The 18,410-nt window shown below is 44.5% G+C and overlaps 1 protein-coding gene across 18 annotated transcripts in view; it reads right to left on the reverse strand.

The window, feature by feature from the left end:
* The window catches only part of tle3a (TLE family member 3, transcriptional corepressor a), a 97,946-nt gene that overhangs the window by 53,874 nt on the left and 25,662 nt on the right, over positions 1-18,410 (reverse strand). For 4 of the 18 annotated variants that reach the window (XM_048615892.1, XM_048615903.1, XM_048615895.1 and 1 more), the window contains exons 5-7: positions 16,632-16,694; positions 14,227-14,331; positions 2,444-2,473 (exon numbers count right to left, since the gene is read on the reverse strand). In XM_048615892.1, the coding sequence (XP_048471849.1) occupies positions 2,444-2,473; positions 14,227-14,331; positions 16,632-16,694 (198 nt within the window). The remainder of the gene's footprint in view (positions 1-2,443; positions 2,474-14,226; positions 14,332-16,631; positions 16,695-18,410) is intronic. The other 14 variants (XM_048615909.1, XM_048615898.1, XM_048615902.1 and 11 more) reach the window with 7 other exon arrangements.

Genomic DNA, 18,410 nt, shown 5'->3' on the forward strand with positions numbered 1-18,410 from the left:
AGAGAGAGACACAGCCAGAGAGAGAGAGAGAGAGAGAGAGACAGAGACAGACAGACAGACCGACAGAAAGAGAGAGAGACAGACCGACAGACAGAGAGAGAGACAGACCGACAGACAGAGAGAGAGAGACAGTGAGAGAGAGAGACAAAGACAGAGACAGAAACAGACAGAGGGAGAGAGACACAGAGGCAGAGAGAGAGAGACAGATACAGATACAGAGACAGAGAGATAGATAGAGAGATAGAGAGATAGAGAGATAGAGATAGAGAGAGGGAAAAAAATTGAGAGAAAAAATCTCATGAGTAACATTTCTCAATTAAAACACAGAAACAAAAATTTACAAAAGAGCTTCCTGCTAAAGAGGAGAGAGAAAATTCTAGAAATGAAATGGTTAATTTAACCCCAAACTACAAAAACAACAAAAATACTTCAGCCAGATAACAATGAAGCTTTGGGTTTTTATTTAAAACCCCCTCTCCCTCCAAGTGTTGGGGTATCATCCAAATGGAGCTCAGTTACTCTTCAGTGTCTCACTCACGGGATACAAGGGGTGGGTGGGGTGGGGTAATTGTCTTGACCACCAGTGGTAGCAGCTATCGTATAGACAGCAATGGCCTTAGGATTCAGGAGGAGCTGGTCTGATGTACACTGATGTACTGCAACTCTGATCCAGGTCTTCCCCACTGTCTAGCTGCACAGGGGAACAGGACAGTGCAGCACCCCATGAATACCAACCCCATGCCACTCCCCAGCCAAAATCTAGTAAATCAGCATGAACCCATGTAGTGTTCATTAACGAATGGCTCTTTCCCCAAGTCCAGAGGTACCAACACTGCCATATCACTGAGATTTACTAGTCAAACTTTATTTAAAGTGTATACATGTGCACACAAACCAAGACAAATAGTCCAGAAAACAGCTCAGCAAAAAACAAGAAAATCACCCAAAACAGATACCATCAGTACAGACAGACACACAGCATCCAGCGGGACACAGCTCCGGTCAACACAAGCATTATTAGTCCAAATTACTTTCGGCTCAAGGGCAAGCTTTATAGCGGTTGTAACTCTAGGATTATCATTCTCATCCTTGGCAGAATTTTCAACTGAAACCCCACGGCTGGCTTTGAACAAGTCAAGGCATTCATAACACAGACATTCAGAAGGTAAAGATGTCAGTGTCCTCTCATTTTGGGTGAGTTGCTCTTTATCCTTATTCTTTTTTTCCCACTCCACTGATGGCCAACATAAAATTAATTACAAACAGGGAACATTCTACGGAATGGGGCGCCTGTACATGGAGGTACCTGGCATCTGAACTGTACAGAAGGTAGAGGTGAACCAGAGGATCTTATTCTGACCGTGTTGTACTTTCTTTTGGGGGAAAAGAAAATCAAAATGATAGAGCACAGGAGGAGACCATTCGATCCAACACACCTGTAGCAGCTTTGTCACAAGACATACCCAATTACTCTAAGATTTACCAGGACGTTGCTGGGAATGGAGGGTGTGAGTTATGAAATTAGGCTGGGACATTCTTCACTGGAGCAGAGGGGGTTGAAGGGTGACCTTATAAAAGTTTTATAAAATCATGAAGGACATAGATAAGGTGAATGACAATGGTCTTTTCCTTAAGGTAGGGGAGTTCAAAACTAGGGGGCATATTTTTAAGGTGGGAGGGGAAAAATTTAAAAAAGGACAACTTTTTTTAAAACAGAGAGTGGTTTGAGTGTGGAATGAACTTATTAAGGAAGTGATGGATCCAGATACAGTTACAACGTTTAAAAGACATTTGGATACATACATGAATGGGAAATATTTGAAGGAATATGGGCCAAATGCAGCCAGGTGGGAATAGTTTGGTTTGGGAACATAGTCAGGGTGGACTGTAGTACCAACAAGTCTGTTTCTGTGCTCTCGGACTCTATCTCCCTCGCCCTATACACTTCTTTCCTCAAGGTCTGATCCAATATTGAGGGCTCAGTAGCTCAGGCACCTGAAAGCTTGCACTCCAGCTATTTCTCTGCTTCACTGGCCAACCCCCAGCACCCTCCAACCACAGTTGCTGTTTGGACACTTGTTGAACCCTTGTACCCAGCCCTGCCTGGACGGACGGTGGAAGCCGATTATAGGGGCCCGAGGCAGAATCAAAACTGGGGATGGTCGTGTTCTATACTCCCCACTGAGCAGAGTGAAACATGCAGTTAAATGTGGCCCAAGGAAGCAATGGGAAGGGGATTAGGGATAGCAGCTGATACCGAAACAGTCCCCATAAAAGCTCAGGCACGCTGCCAGTTAGCATTAAGGTCACTACAATGCCAGCAGAAGCAGCCAGGTCTGTGTGCACACACAACTGGCACAAACAGCAAGTCACAATGGGAGCATGTTTGAGACACATTAACAAAAAAAAAGAGGTATAAACAGTTCCGCTGGGAGGGACTAACCGTGAGAGGTGGGTAGATAGCATGGTGCTGCTGGGAAATGAAAAAAAAATAGATTTTAGATGTTAAATTATAAAGACTCAATTCCCAATGTTTGCATCCCAGCGACCCCACTTTTTAAAACCAAAAACACAACAAGCCCTTAAAACAAAAATGACTTCACGCAAAAGCCGACACTCAATTTGATCTTTTCATCTGAAGGAGAATGAGCAGTTTCGCAGGATGTGGTGTAACACAGATCAAGGTGAAGCTGCAAAAGACAAAATATCACACCCACCCATCATTCCGTTCCTGTCATCATTCCACCTCCTTCCAAAGAAAGGCTCTTCATTCCACCTCCAGCACACATACTATCATAGGAATGAGATGTAGGCCACTCAGCCCCTTGAGCCTGCTCCGCCATTGAAAAAAATCAGGGCTGATCAGGTGGTGGTCTCAACCTCACATTCCTGGCCATCTCTGGCACTCCACAGCCCCCTGTTAATGAAGATGCTATCTACCTCCATCTTAAAATCTCCGTGTTTGGATCTACATTACTCTCTGGGAATACAGTTATAAAGAACCATGACCCTCAAAAATAAAACTATTCTTTTCACCTCTGTGTTAAAAGGAAGATCCCAAATGTTCAAACTCCAGCCTCTAGTCCCTTCAGCCCCCTCAGGACCTTGTGCATTTCCAGAAGGTCAGCTTCTCTAAACTCCTGTGAATACACATCCAACTTTTCTCTTAAGCAGTTCCGGAGGGAGAGATCCTGCAAGCTCCACTCTTGTAGTTTCATAACAACCTAGCATTGATCACCTGCTCCAAACCACACCATCCATAGGGCCACACAATAAAGTATCCTGGTACCCCGACGGTGAAGCATTCCCTCACTCTAGCACCACTGGGTCTGCCTGAAACCAGGACTATGCTACCTGCTGTTCTCACTGAGTGCAGATCAGCCCAGTCCACACAAGCCAACCTCCCATTTATACTTCTCACTGCCTCAAAAAGGCAGCCAACATCAAACAGCGCTCCCAGCCAGGTTGTAATCTTGTCCAACCTCTTCTGTCGAGCAGTAGATGAAACACACGTTCCAACAGATTCAAGAACAGCTTCTTCCCCGCTGTTATTAGACTTAGACGTCTTGAATAGACGTCTCAAATTTTAAGTTTAATGTTGATCTCGCTCCTTCTGCGCCTTCTCTGCAGCTGTAACATTGTATTCCTCGCTCTGTTCTATTACCCTAATGCACTTTGTATGGTATGGTCTGCCTGTACTGCACACAAAACAAAACTTTTCATTGTACCTAGGTACATGTGACAATAATAAATCAGATCAAATTCAAGTACCTCAGGAAACAGTGGGATTTGAACTTTTGGACATTTATCTAGGCCACTGGATGTAGGGTTATAGGGATAGGGCAAGGGGCGTGGGTCTGGGTGAGATGCTCTTCAGAGGGTCAGCCTGGACCCGATGGGCCAAATGGCCTGCTTCCGCACTGTGAGGGTTCTAGATACTATATTTATACTTTAAAAGCAGAATCTTAAATCACAGATTGACAGGATTCACAGTGAAAATGCTCACTTGCTGGTGAATTTGCACTTCCCAACTCCATAATCAGCAAAGTCAAAATGTACAACCACAGCATTGGTAAATAATAGACCCAGATCAAAAATCAGCCCACCACCCCCTAACTAAAACAAAACTGTTCTCATCATTTAAACAGTAACAGTTCAATTCAGAGACTCTGTCTTTGGGAGGGAGTTACAGCTCTCTTTTGCCAAGGGTGGCGGTAGCTGACGACAAAGAGGAGAGGGAGAGGGGGAAGGAAGAGGGGCAATGGTGCAAGGAGAAAGACAGGAAATTATGTATCATTCTCAGGAGTTCAATCTGCTCCTGATCATGGGTCTGTTTGAAAGTGCGCGTACACACACACACACACACACACACACACACACACACACAGCGCCAGTCAACAGATACATTGAGGAACCCCATAGCCGAATAGCTAGGAAATGGTCACTGCACAGACTCACATTTAGCCAGTTACAGGAGTATGGGCTGCTGATACCAGGGGAGTTAGAAACCCAGAATCCAGAGCCCCCCACCCCCCAGAAAATGTAACAGCAACCAATAAGTGACCTGAGAGCACGAAGCAGGGAGATGGAGCAATTACTCCTTCAATAACTGGTCTGTGCCTCAGCTGAACTTTGGCACTAATTTTCTAATGTAATCAAACATTCAGATGGCAACCCATTAGCGAGAGAGCTATCATGTGCTTGGTTTGTTTAGAGGTTAGAAGCTACAATTGACTTACTAAATGGCAGCGTATACCACAGTTTGTGAATGAGAGGTGGACTTTGCTGTTGACTCCTCAGTCAGTTTGTTTGACCACAAAAAGCAACACAGCTGGGGTTTGATATTATCCTCACTTCCCAGGGCGGGTGCAAACTAGCGAGCATTTAGGGAGGAGAAGAATCCAGTGACTTGGTTTCAGCAACTGAGATTGGAAACCGCTTATGTAAAAAGAGTTGAAACATCAGGCTGGGAGGATGAGGCAGAAAAGAGGAACACCAACACGATGTTCACTTGCATGTTTGCCATCCTGATTTGGAAAGACTCTCACCGTTCCTTCGCTGGCACTGGGTCAAAATTGTAACTGCTCAGGGAAGCAGCTCACCACTACCTACTCCACAACCACTAAGAATGGGTGAGAAATGGCAGACCAGCCAACAATACCCACATTCCATCAATAAATAAAACCATGTCGTGTGGAGGACTGTTCTCACTGTTAACAGACAACTCTGACAATCCTACCAAACCGAGGCCATTCTGCCCTATGCCAGCTCTTTAACTCATCTCCCACAGTCCTGTAACAGTATCTATCCATAAGACATAGGAGCAGAAATTAGGCCACTTGGCCCATTTAGTCTGCTCCGCCATTCAGTCATGGCTGATAAGTTCCTCAACCCATTCTCCTGCTTTCTCCCCATAACCCTCGATAATCAAGAACCTATCTCAGTCTTAAATATACTCAATGACCAGGCCTCCACAGCCTTCTGTGGCAGTGAATTCCATAGATTCACCACTCTCTGGCTGAAGAAGTTTCTCCTTATCTCCGATCTAATAGGTCTTCCCTTCGCCCTAAGGCGGTGCCCTAATTCCATTTGAGAAGTTACTCTCATGTCTGCTTCCACCACCCTTTCAGGGAGCAGATTACGCCAACTCACCGTGGCAAAAGCATTTCTCTTCTCCAACTCTGGTGCGTTTGTGAATGATCTTAAAAACTGGCGCTCTCTTCTTCCACAGCCAACAACCTGTACAGTCTGACTGGGCAAGGAAAACCCTTTAACCGGTCTCAGTCAATGCAGCATGTTCAAACGGTGTTGTGCTGCTCTTGTTGTCCCTTCCCGCAGTTGGATGTTAACGGGAAGAGGCAAGCTATTCATCCCTATCAGCTTGGCTCCACGATTCAACATCATGATGGTGACCTTCAAAATCAGCCCCACTTTCTTGCTCATTCCCTCATTTCTCTCAATCCAATCCAGCGATCTCGTTCTACAATCTACTCAAAGACAGAGCAGCTGTCATCCTCCAAGAGGATTCCAAAGATTCCCAATCCTCAGTGAGGACTCCATTCCCAAATGGAGCACCCTCTTATCTGGAGGCTGTGATCTCCCACCCCAGCTCCAGGATGTCCAGGATAGACGGAAGCAATTTCTCAGCCCACACCCTGTCACTCCGTCCATGAGGATCGGTTTCTTTCAGATCACATCATATCCTTTAAAACTCAAGGGTACCAGCCGACTCTGTTCGTCCCAGGAAGCCAGCTAACGGACCTTCATTCAACTCCATCTCATGGCAAGTATCTCCTTTCATGGGTAAGGAAATCAAGATTAGAGGCAAGTGGTAGACAGCTTGAATCTGCTGTGATCTTACCCTCATCTATACAAACTTATCGAAGCAGCTTGATAAGTAAATGCTGCAGTTCTTACTGCCACCAGGGAATGTCAAACATGGGTTCGCAGACACCGAACAAGAGGCCAGCATAGCTGATCCAAAATGAGAACTTTTCTTCAATCGAGATTCTCTAAAATGTTCTACCCCAGAGAGTGTGGGGGGCACACTATTGTTGAGTATCCTCCAACCAGGAGTCAACTGATTGCTAGGCACCAAATGGGAAATCATTTTATGGGAAAGTGTAGGGGGTCAATGAGGGTGAGTGCAATGGAGGTGGAAGGTCAACCACGATCCTGTTGAATGTTGGAGCAGGGCCGAATGGCCCATGCCAGCTGCTGTTTGTTACATTCTCCTGTTGGGTTTGGAAGATGCAGTCATCATAACCACAAGGCACCAAGTGCCTGGTGGGAGCAGAGGTATGGGGGGTGCAGGGGAACAAAGGGATTTTTTTTTGGAACAAGACTGTGGTGATATTAGATAATTTTCTAAATCAACTCATGCAGACATGTCATGACATACCTTTGGAGAGACTTGAACCTGGGCCTCCTGATTCAGAGGCAAGTACACTACCACTGCACCGGAGCCACCCCGTACTGTGGTGGTATCAACAAAAATTATTACAATTCAAAACACAACAGTGTGAAAGAAAAAGTCATTACAGGAGGTAAATTACTCTTAACGTACCACTTCTCAAAAATTCAATGGTGAGCAACGGTTTTCCACAAGTTTCCTCAGCATTGACCCTTTAACGTTACTGTGGCTAGTGGTTGTGTGTCAAAATGCAGGTACATTTTAGAGCTACAGATCTTGGCCAAAACTTTAAAGCAGGTACACTTTAATATTTAATAGACATTTGGATAGGTACATGAATAGGAAAGGTTTGGAAGGATATGGGCCGAGTGCAGGCAGGTAAGACTAGTTTAGTTTGGGGAAACTTGGTCAGCATGGACAGGTTGGACTGAAGGGTCTGTTTCCATGCTGTATGACTCTACAGGCACAGAGAGCACTTGGGTCTGGAGCAGCGCCTTGGTCACACATTGCTGCATTTGCTCATTATCCAACACACAGATCGCAACATCTGCATTTCCTTTTGCCCAAGGTATGCTGGAAGTTCTCAGCCTCTGGATCTCTCTCACCACCTTCTTTAACTCTCTCTTTTTAAAAAAGGAGACAGCATGTTGTTTTAACCCCTGCCCTCCCCAACAGTCACTCGGATCAGAAACACACTGCAAGCCTCTGACAGCGGCCAGGTTTAATCATACAAACAGAAATTGCTGGGAAAACTCAGCAGGTCCTGGCAGCATCGGTGGAGTGAAAGCAGAGTTAACGTTCTGAAGAATGGTCACTGGACCAGAGTCATCAACTCTGACTTCTCGCCACAGATGTGGCCAGACCCACTGAGTTTTTTCCAACAATTTCAGTTTTTGTTTCTGACTTCCAGCGGTCCTTTTTGTTTTGTTTTTGTTTAGCCAAGTTTTGATGCTCTGTGTGAGGACAGCAAACTGGTTACAGAAACATCAAATTACAGAGAACCAACCAAAGCCTGGACTATCCATCCTCCAGAAATTAAAAGCCAGACACTGCTGTTGGGGTTGGGGGGGGGCCGGGAAGAAATCTCCAAAGGCACTTTATAATTTTCAGTCTTCTGATTAAAACAAAACTGGAAGTGGGAACATAGATTCAGTAAAAGTCCATCCAATCAGGGTCCATTCACTTTCATCAGTTCTGAGGAAGGGTCACCGGACTCAAAACGTTAACTCTGTTCTTCCTTCACAGACGTTGCCAGACCTGCTGAGCTTTTCCAGCAACTTTGTTTTTGTTCCTGATTTACAGCATCCGCAGTTCTTTCAGTTTCCGTTCACTTTCCAATTGACTGTGGGAAACAAGGGTTGGAGGTGGTAGGTGACCAAAGGCAGGGGAGGCTCAGGTAGGATCATGTAATAGCCACTGCTGCAACACTCCCCTCAGTACTTCATTGGAAAGGGGTCAACGCCCAGGACACACTCATCCTGCACCCACCTCACTCTGGGCCCCATCTATAAACAACCACCTCAAATAACAACAGCATGGAACCAGCTCAGTACACCTCCTGCCGCTGGCATGAAGGGAGGTTGGTTTGGGGAGGACAGGCAAATGAACATTCAATCTTCAAACGTGAACCTTTCAATGGCCAGTGGGGTCTTGTAAAACTGAATATCACTGTCAGATCCCTCTCTGCCTAAATCATTCACACTTCTCTTCCCCCACAATCCAAACAAATGAGAGATTTTCTGCTATAAAACATAATGGAGGCTAAAACATTGACTATTTTTACAAAGGAGTTAGATATGGTTTTTAGGACTGGAGAGATTGAAGGGTATAAGGAGAAAGTGGAACAGGGGGACCGAGTTGGATGATCAGCCATGTTCATATTGAATGGTGGAGGACATTCGATTGGCTGAATGGCCTACTTCTGATCCTTCCCCCCCACACACACCCCCACTCCCCACACCCCCTTGTGTTTCAATGTTAGGAGAAAAACAATAAACCCTCTAAAATAAAACAATGAATTACAGATGCTGGAAATCTGAAACAAAAACAGAAATTGCCGGAGAAACTCAGCAGGTCTGGCAGCATCTCAGGAGAGAGAAATAGTGTTAATGTTTCAAGTCTGGTATTGACTCCTCTTCTGAACTCCAAAGCAGTAGTGTGGGGTTGTTGTAAAATGTCAGAACCTCAGTTAACCTGTGCACAGCAAGATGATAATCAGCTCTCTCTTTTAATAGACTTGAAGGGTAATTATTAGCCAGGACACCAGGGATAAATTCATTTGCTCTTATTTAACATTGCGCCTCAAAATCTTTTATATATCCACATACAGGGAGCAAGAAGAGTCTTCTGTTTAATGCCTCCAACACAGCTCCTCCAACAGGGCAGCATCTTCCTCACAGCAGCGCTGAGTTTCAGTCTGGACTTTTCTGCTAGGCTGTTTTCCGAGATTATAACGCACAACCTTCAGAAGAGAGGGGAACACCCTGAGTAGTACCTGATCCCATGTGTTCACCTCCACCATAGCACAAGTTGGATCTTCTTCGGCAACAGCAGTCGGTTTTACACTCAGGCTGACATCTGGTGACTATCACAGTTTGGAGCTGCCTTTTATACATCATTGAAATGCAGAGGGGACTCTCTCTAGACTTTGGAAATGGTTTGAACAAAAACTGCAAAGGCTGAGAGGGTTAAACAGAAGGCACTGTTTCACAGACAGAGCTCTCACTCACGGGAGTGTGGAAAATTAAAAGAGCAATAGAATTCCTAATTTTTTGATAAGTAAAGTGAGCCGATGGTTTACCCCCCTCTCTATTCTACTGCCTCTGGTTTGGGTAGCAATCTAACTTTGAAATTTAGTGTCAAGCTAAAACTCAAGGGCCACAACAGGGAACGGGTCTTCATTTGGAGGGTGTGGAAGTCATTAAAACTTGTCCCACCCCCACGTGAGATGCCGAGGCTGGGGTCTGTTGAAAATTTCAAATATAGATCAGAATTTGTTGGGCAGGAGTACATTTTTTAAAAGAAAAGGTAAGAGTTGGGGAATCAAAAGGAGGAGAGTTAAGATCAGCCACGATTGAACTGAAAGGCAGTAGAGGTGTGAGGGACTGACTAGCCTGTTCTCACAGGCCCTGGAAGGCACAAGGAAAGGTGGCTTGCTAACACGACAAACTGGCTGCTTTGGATGGGCAGAGACAAAGTATAGGAAGGTGAAGGTCCCACAGTAACCAAGGGAACAGAGAGAGAAAAAAAACAATCATAGCCTTACAGCAACAATGGAGTTTGACTGGGGCCTCAGTTAGGTCAGCATGCATCAATGAGCATCGTTGTGAAATGACCCGTGATGAAAGAGTGCAAATTCATGCCAGTTTATTCTGCTGGAAAATTATGCTGTGAATTTTGCTGGTTGAAGATTAAATTTGAGGGGGGGGGAAGTAAAACACTGAGGACAACTTGTCCAGACTGTTTACGCCTGCACTGGTGTTATATATCAGCCAGGAGCCTTTTTTATTTGTTAACAAGGTCCAGAAACAAAAGACAATCCTTCACACAGTAGCATCTCACTGAGACAGGAGGCAGTGCCTGGCCTTGTAGAACAGAGAGGCAAAGTTATTGACCCAGACACAAACAGGTCAAAGCTTTTCAAACACACACAAAAAAAATGTTTTTTATAAAAAAAAACTACATTCAAAAAGCAAAGCCTTACATAAATGATAAATGCCTACATCAAAACCTCCCAGTTCTGAATATTTTCCACCTTCACTGCCAAACACAGAGGATAGTTTATGTTATAACTTACTAATCACAACTGGGAACAGACAGTTAGAGCAGACTATTCCAAAGGCCAGGCTGTTTACATACTTTATCAGGAAGGAGGAGATACTGACAAAACAAACTGTTGAAGAGGAATGGAGATAAGGGATTTCAGAAGGTAACACACTGACTCAAACTCACAAGTGAAGGCTGTGAAGCAAAATTAAACCCTTGCTCCCCCTCTTTCCCCAAAGATGTTGGGCAGCTGATACTTCTCACAACTATGGGGAGACGAGTCATCGGAAGCAAAAGAATATTAACCAGAAGCAGTCTGAGATGAGCTACATTTAAAAAAAATCACAAAAGCGAGATCATGTTTCTAACAACAAAACGTGCTTCAATCCAAGAATTCACAGGAGGAAAGTTAAACAAGGGTGCATCCCAATCATCTTGCTCATATAGTCATTGGCAGCACAAAGCACATCCTAAGCAATAAAATAACTGGATTGGCTGGTCATTAATGTAAAAGCCACCAGTGGCCTTTTGTTGGGGGCTTGGGGGAGGGAGACTGTGTTACCCTACAGCCCCAGCTCCTTCTCTCCAACCCCCCATTAAGTCTCGGTTCTTTCAGGAGAGACAATAAAGAGTCCATGCCTGAATGACGCAGCAGCGTTTGAGAGAGTGCGTGGCAGCAAGCACAGAACCACAGTAGAGGTACTCCTTGATTGCCCATAATTCCACCATTGCAACGGTTCATCAGGCAAACTGATTGAATAGCTGGCTGCTTTAATGACAGCCCAACGCTTGTATTCAGCCAGATTCAAGGAAGCAATTACCTCAAAAATGGGGGTCACAGGCCTAACTCATTTGCTTTAATTGAATTCCAATATCTGCCTCCAGCTGCTGTGACCCACCTCCTGGCCTCTCAACTCCCACACACACAAAAAAAAGGAGGCAGCTAATGAAACTGTGGCCTCTTTATTCTGAAGCCTCCTATACATCTTGCCATTGCTGAAAGAAAAGAAAAAACTTTTATCAAGCATCAAGAACACTCCAAGAGGAGACCAGATCAATTTGTCTTCAGCAATTGGGTGGAGAGTCTGAAGATAGTTTATTAAGTTATGCATCTGAAGGAAAGGTTAGAACAAAGGGTGTGTCTGAGGCTTTTGCACAACTTCAATGGATTTCTCCTTCCTGATTACACCCTTGCTCACATCTCCAGCACTTAGCGGATCATGTTGTTTTAAACCCCTTTCCACCCCCTCTAGCAACTTCACTGACAGGCACCAGAGTCTTTTCAAATATCTCCAGTTGCAGCAATGTCACACACCATCGAAACCATTAATTAGACGTGCTAAACACTAATTTAACTCAATTAATTTCTATAGCGACTCGCATCAAAATACAACATTGTCAGAGCCAATTGTGCAGTCACAGCTTGAAAGGAGGGTGAGCGGCAACCCTTTAATGAAGGCACCAGACTGGTGACCAGGTTTTCATAAAATGGAACAGGATTCAAGGCAAAGCTCGACCTGCCAGGCAATGTTTTTAACATTTGAATTCCCCCCCACAACCCTGCTGCCCAAACCAAAACACTACAATTTCAGTCTCTGCAAATTGTTAGAGTTCAGCTAAACGTCAAAGACTAGGAGTTGCAAACCTGCTACGTCACACAGCTTAATTTCATACAGTGAGTGACTAACATCGAGGGAACTCCCCGTCTCTCTAACACTCTGCAGTGATCTCCTCCAGTTGCTACCAGCACTGTTGTGTTAGGATAATGGGTATACCTTTAAAAGACAGTGTGGCAATACACCTTTAAAAGGGACATGATCATGACTCTCTATCAGAACATGCGACCCAAGGCTGCTTAAAGAAAAAAGGCTCTATCGTAACTCCGACCCTCTATTGAAAGCATGCTGCTCCGTTGTAACCAAATTGCTTAATAGCCCAGACACTGATGTGCCCGTGAATGATATATTTGTATATGTTAGTGAGCTGCAATAAATGCCTTTTGGATCTTTCAATACCACATTATCTACACCTTCTCATGTCACAAGGGATAACAAACACCGTCACATCCAAGATATTGGAATCTTTTCTTTATAGACAACCATCAATGCTCAATATCATTTGGATTTTGCCTCCAGTGGGCCATTTTAACTGATGCTCATGTTATCCCTTTCAACATAAGAAACTAGCTGGAAGTAACATGGTATTGAAACAGGCATTTAGGATAGCTCACTTATCTACACAAATATCACGTCATCAGACAGATCTGCCTGGTCCAGAATTAGATTGACCAGTCACAACAAAGCTGCCGGTACAGGTATGATACTGCTGGTATGTTATACTCCAACTGGTTAGAAGTAATATGGAGTACGAGACTTTTATACCCTTAGGTCATACACTGCAATATGATGTTGAAATCATGAGCATGTCTCTTAACTACATACTGAACACAAGACAAGTGCTATGACCCGCTATTCACCCAAGAAAAGGGACATTCCCCAAAGATATTGCCAGTGTGGTGGGGCCAGAATAGTGGCATCTATCACTTTGGTCTGTAGTCAAAGTGTCATCCTCATTTACTAAACAACGTGGAAATGTCTTGGACTCGTGTACTTGGGAGTTGGCAGCAACTTTGAGAGAGGCTAACGCCCAGGCCTAGTTGTCCCTTGGAATTAGAGTCACTCTCTGTTCCCAAGGTTGTTTGGATACATTTTTCAGACCAGGCTGCTTTAAGCATCACTGTGGGAGTTCCCCAAAAGCCACAGGCTAGCAAAACTACCTCTGATCTCCACCCCACTACTGAATGCATTTTGTTTATAAATGCCAATCTACAAAATACTGCCCAGTATTAGGCAAACGTTTGCACCAAATGTCTCAAAAGAAACTTTGTACAAATTAACCAGGTTACTTATTCACAAAACTCATTTGACTGATGATGTTGTGGACTGGACAGAGACAGCGAGGAGGAGAGCTGCAGGAGCAACTGGAAGGAGAGGGGGCTTTTTGTAACACAGGAGCAGGAGTAGGCCATTCAGCCCATTGAAATGGCTGACTGGGGGCATACTCAATGCTTTTGTCCCCTATACTATCCCCATATTCCATTACACTTGCGGTCTTCAAAAATCTATCAATCTGTACTTTAAATGGACCCGAAAACTGAGTTTCCACAGCCCTCTAGGGGACAAAATTCCAAAGATTCACAACCTGAATGAAAACAATTTCTCTTAGTCCTACTTGTGCCCCTTGGCTCTCGACACCACAACCAGGGGAAACATCCCTCCATCTAGCCTGTCCATTCCTTTAAATAGGAACTTTCAATGATAGGGAAGTTTTTAATTGGGCAATTAATGAATTTAGCTGTAGGTTTAATTTTACAGTTATGCAGACACACTGCGCCAACATTTACTGCTGGCAAACAGTTTTTGATTTTTGTTGATTCACTAAAGATTGTCTTTGTTAAGGATCATTAAAGCACCACCGTCCTTTCAAAAGGCCAACTGTATAGTTTACTCTTCAATACTGTCAAGTAATAATAAAGAGGGTGTACACACTGTCAGAGGCAGATTGGGAACTCCACGTACCCCGATGATCGAATTTAGTTCCGTCATAGTCACCTGCTTGGCACGTTCGACAGCTTGTGCAACTTGCTGTTGATGCTGTGAGATTGAGGGGGAAATCGGGGAGTAGGGTGGGGGTGGGGGGAAGGGGGCAGTGTGGAGAGAAGAAACACGTTCAAAAATGGCCCGAGAATTAACGTGCAGCTTCAAAACTTTCTAACAGCTATGGGACAAACAAGGAGAAACCACTTTTTTGAAAAAAATGTTGACCAGCAGGAGGCACTGAACCGGCGCTGTATGGCAAACACTAACTCGATTCAGCTTGGACTGATCAGACACCAGCACGAGATAGGCTGTTCTGGATCAGCCTAGCCCACTGTGCTGCACCGTGACTCAGTGGTTAGCACTGCTGCCTCACAGTGCCAGGGACCCAGGTTCAATTTCACCCTCGGACGACTGTCTGTATGGAGTTTGCACATTCTCCCCGTGTCTGCGTGGGTTTCCTCCGGGTGCTCCACTTTCCTCCCACAGTCCCAAAGATTTGCAGGCTGGATGGGTTAGCCATGAGAAATGCAGTGGTGTAGGGGTGGTGGGTCTGGGTGGGACACTCTTCGGAGGGTCAGTCTGGACTTGGACCGAATGGCCTCTTCCTGCTCTATAGGGCTTCTCATCTCAAATCCTACTCAGGCAGAGATGTAGGAGAAGTTTCTCTACTCCATCATGCCTAAAGGTTGCATTGTCAGATATGACTGGGATTGATTTTACACGTTTACATCATGCAGCTATCCTCCATTGACTGCATTTTCACTGGGAAACAATCCTGCTTTAATTGAGAGACTTTGTTGTAAATCTGCAAGTTTCACTCCCCTCCAGCCTCATTGACTATTCACATCATTACATCATCCAGTTTCCATTCCATTCCAGGGATATCAGGGGTATCAACTGGAGACTCCACCCCCTCCAAACTACCACACACACAAACAAACAAACAAACAAACATTCAGAAGACAGCACAGTACAGGGTCTTTCATCAACTTTAAGATTGTAGCTACCAGCTCAGAATAGCCTGCACCTCCCTACAGTCTGGGAAATGCAGCCCACATACCATTCAGGGTCTCTCAGCAGTGCTGCCCGCACTGCGGAGGTGGGAGCAGTTTGGGACGTTGGAAATCTCACATGGGACTGACTTCGCTCTGCGCTCATCTCTCAACACTGGAGTCGGAATTTGACCAGAGACATGTTGAGGAACCACCATTCAATCAATAGGAACACCACCAATCAGAAATGTACAAACCTCGGTCAGGAATCAGGTGGGAATGATCCAGAGAATAGAGGTCCTGAATTGCCAATCATTGAAGGTCAACCAAAGCCTCCATTTAAAACCCAGAAAAAAAAGGCAACTTGGAATTAGTTTCTCCATGTGTAAATATAGACTGAAACAGACAGACCGTTGTTAGGCCAGGACATCAGGAGCGTGGGAAATGGTGTGCAAACGAGAGTGAGGTGTGATCCATCAGGATGGAAGGAGGTCAAAACTGACTCAAGGAACTGAATGATCCATTCCCATTGCTAAGTGGAGTGGGCATTGTAACAGTATAGGCAAATGGTGGAATTGGAATTCAGTAAAAATCTGGAATTGAGTCAAATGATGACTGTGAATCCATTGTTGGTTGTCAGAAAAACCCATCTGGTTCACTAATGTCCTTTAGGGAAGGAAACTACCATCCTTACCTGGTCTGGCCTACATGTGACTGCAGACCCACAGTAATGTGGTTGACTCTTAACTGCCCTCTGGGCAATTAGGGACGGGCAATAAATGCTGCCTCACCAGCGACGCCCTCATCCCGTGAATGAATAAAGAAAAAGAAAAGTATAGATGGGCTGTTAACCTGGGTATGCCAACGGAACCAAGTCCTTGGCCAATCTGACTGGAACAGCAGGGACTGGGATAAGTGAATGGCAGGAACCCTGATTGGATCGTTCCTCATTGACACACCAGAGACATCCTCCTATTTCAACCGCAGATCGTTCACAGCCAGGGTTTAGATTTACTTGTGCCTTTACAGTTGGAACATTGACTGAGAGAGAGGCCCACATCATTCCTCCAGTGAGACTACATTACATAACTGGGTTAAAAAAAAAGTTACCCATTCAGATCACACTAGTACTGGGACTTGGAATACTCCAGTTCAGAATAGTCTTTCGTGGAGTGGGGAGCAATGACAGAATAAGGTGGTGAGTATAGGAAATATTCAAGAGATGGTGTTTCAACGAAAGAGGCAGGAAGGATTTTTCTCACGGACCACTTGGAGAACGCAAACAGGTTACATTTCAGCTTCTACACTCTCACACAAAGCATTAAATAGCTAGTAGCTAGAGGATCAAGCAGGACCACTTACCTCTTGAGAAAGAAAGGGCATGATTTGTGCCAAGATCGTGTTTAGCCTTTTGGCAATTTCAGTCTGAGCAGGAGAGAAAGGAAACAAGAAAGAAACAAAAAAATCTTTGGTTAGTATTTGAAACAAATCTTTTTGCAGAAACACACAGCGTCAGATAATGTATGAAAAGTAAAGACGGAGAGAGGGAGAGATAACACCATTAATGGGCTAATTATTTATTGTACCAATATCACAATGCTATTGTATCCAACATGAAATGGCCAAGCAGGAGCCAGTCTCCATGAGAAATATGGTGCATAAAATCACACCCCCTTTTTTACAGCAGTAACTGGGGGAGAGAGATAGAGTATGTATGTGTGTATATACGTGCATGTGTCTGAGAGAGAGAGAGAACTGAGGGAGGTGATGGTAGTCAGTGAGTAATTATTGGGGGAAGGGTGTCAGAATAAGAAGGGTCAGTTTTACACCCGTCTAGGAGTTAAAACCAGTTTTAAAATTCCTTTAAAACATTTCCGGAATCAATTAAGTGAGTTTGAAAGCTTAGACTCTAATTCTGAGCTAGAGACTTAGAGAGTTCCAGATGCCAGGTCATTGCCCACCTGGGGTTTAAACTTCTGACAATTACCACATGGGACTTCAACGTTTATCATATAGTGTATCTTTCAGCATGTGTCCAGTGTCTGACCACTTGGAGACAGGAAGATCAGAGCCACATTTTAATAATTGGATATCCATTAAGAAAAAAGGTCCTGAAAGCTCAAGCTGGTATAGAGAACGCCCCCAACCCCGACCAATTCAAATGTGAACCATACAGAGGATTAGTTCACCCCTTCTCTGATCCAATCTCAGTTATACAAAAATGCAAGAAGTAGATCAACTAAGCTGTCATACCACGAGTGTTCGTAAAGAGCTGCTGCTCAAGCTGCAAACAGAAACTAGAGCTGACCATTCAAATACCTCCAGCCTTTGTTACATTTCAATAAGACCACGGATAACCTTCAACCTTCACTCTGCCTTCCCGCACACTCCTGTATGATTTCACCACCATTGAGGGCTACGAATATTGGCAGCTCACCATCACACCAGGATCAATCCTTGGCAAAAGTCCGGAATTGCCAATAGCCAACAGAAAATCGCGATTGATATTCCATCAGAGCCACGGGGAGATTCTGAGCCTGCATCCTTGACTGTGGCCCAATAGGCCATTGTTCCCATGGGAACAATCAGGCGCTGCAGGTACAGTGTGCAGTGTGCATCAATTCCCTTGGCATCTCTGCCTTGTTCACTCAAGGCAAGTTTGTGAACCAATCCCCAATTGTAGATGGATCCTGGCACTTCCTGGCCCAGGTGAGACAATCCTTCAGCAGGGATGCAAGATTGTTTTACTCAATTAGGAGCTTTCAAAAAGGGATTGTACTTTAGCACAACACTTTAACAAGACACTAGAGAACACCCCAGGCATAGTCCAATTGCTCTAAAATACCAAAGATTTGCTCTTCTTGTTCCATTTGATTGAGCACACAATTCTCCATGCTGCCCAATTAAGCGCACAGTCTGTCATCCAAATAAATTACAGGTTGCACCTTAAGCAGCTCTATTAACAATCTCCCTCATGGTCAGCCCTCACTTAGAAAACAAGGCCAAGAACAGAAATACTTCAACAAATCCAAAGCTCCTTTGCTTAGAAAACATTATTCCTGATCATGTGAAATGGTCACTGCTGAACACATTCTTTACACACCATAAATTTCACAAGTACTTGTGCACTGAAATGGAACG

The sequence above is a fragment of the Rhincodon typus genome, chromosome 33, assembly GCF_021869965.1.
Source record: "Rhincodon typus isolate 14 chromosome 33, sRhiTyp1.1, whole genome shotgun sequence".
Lineage (NCBI taxonomy): Eukaryota > Metazoa > Chordata > Chondrichthyes > Orectolobiformes > Rhincodontidae > Rhincodon > Rhincodon typus.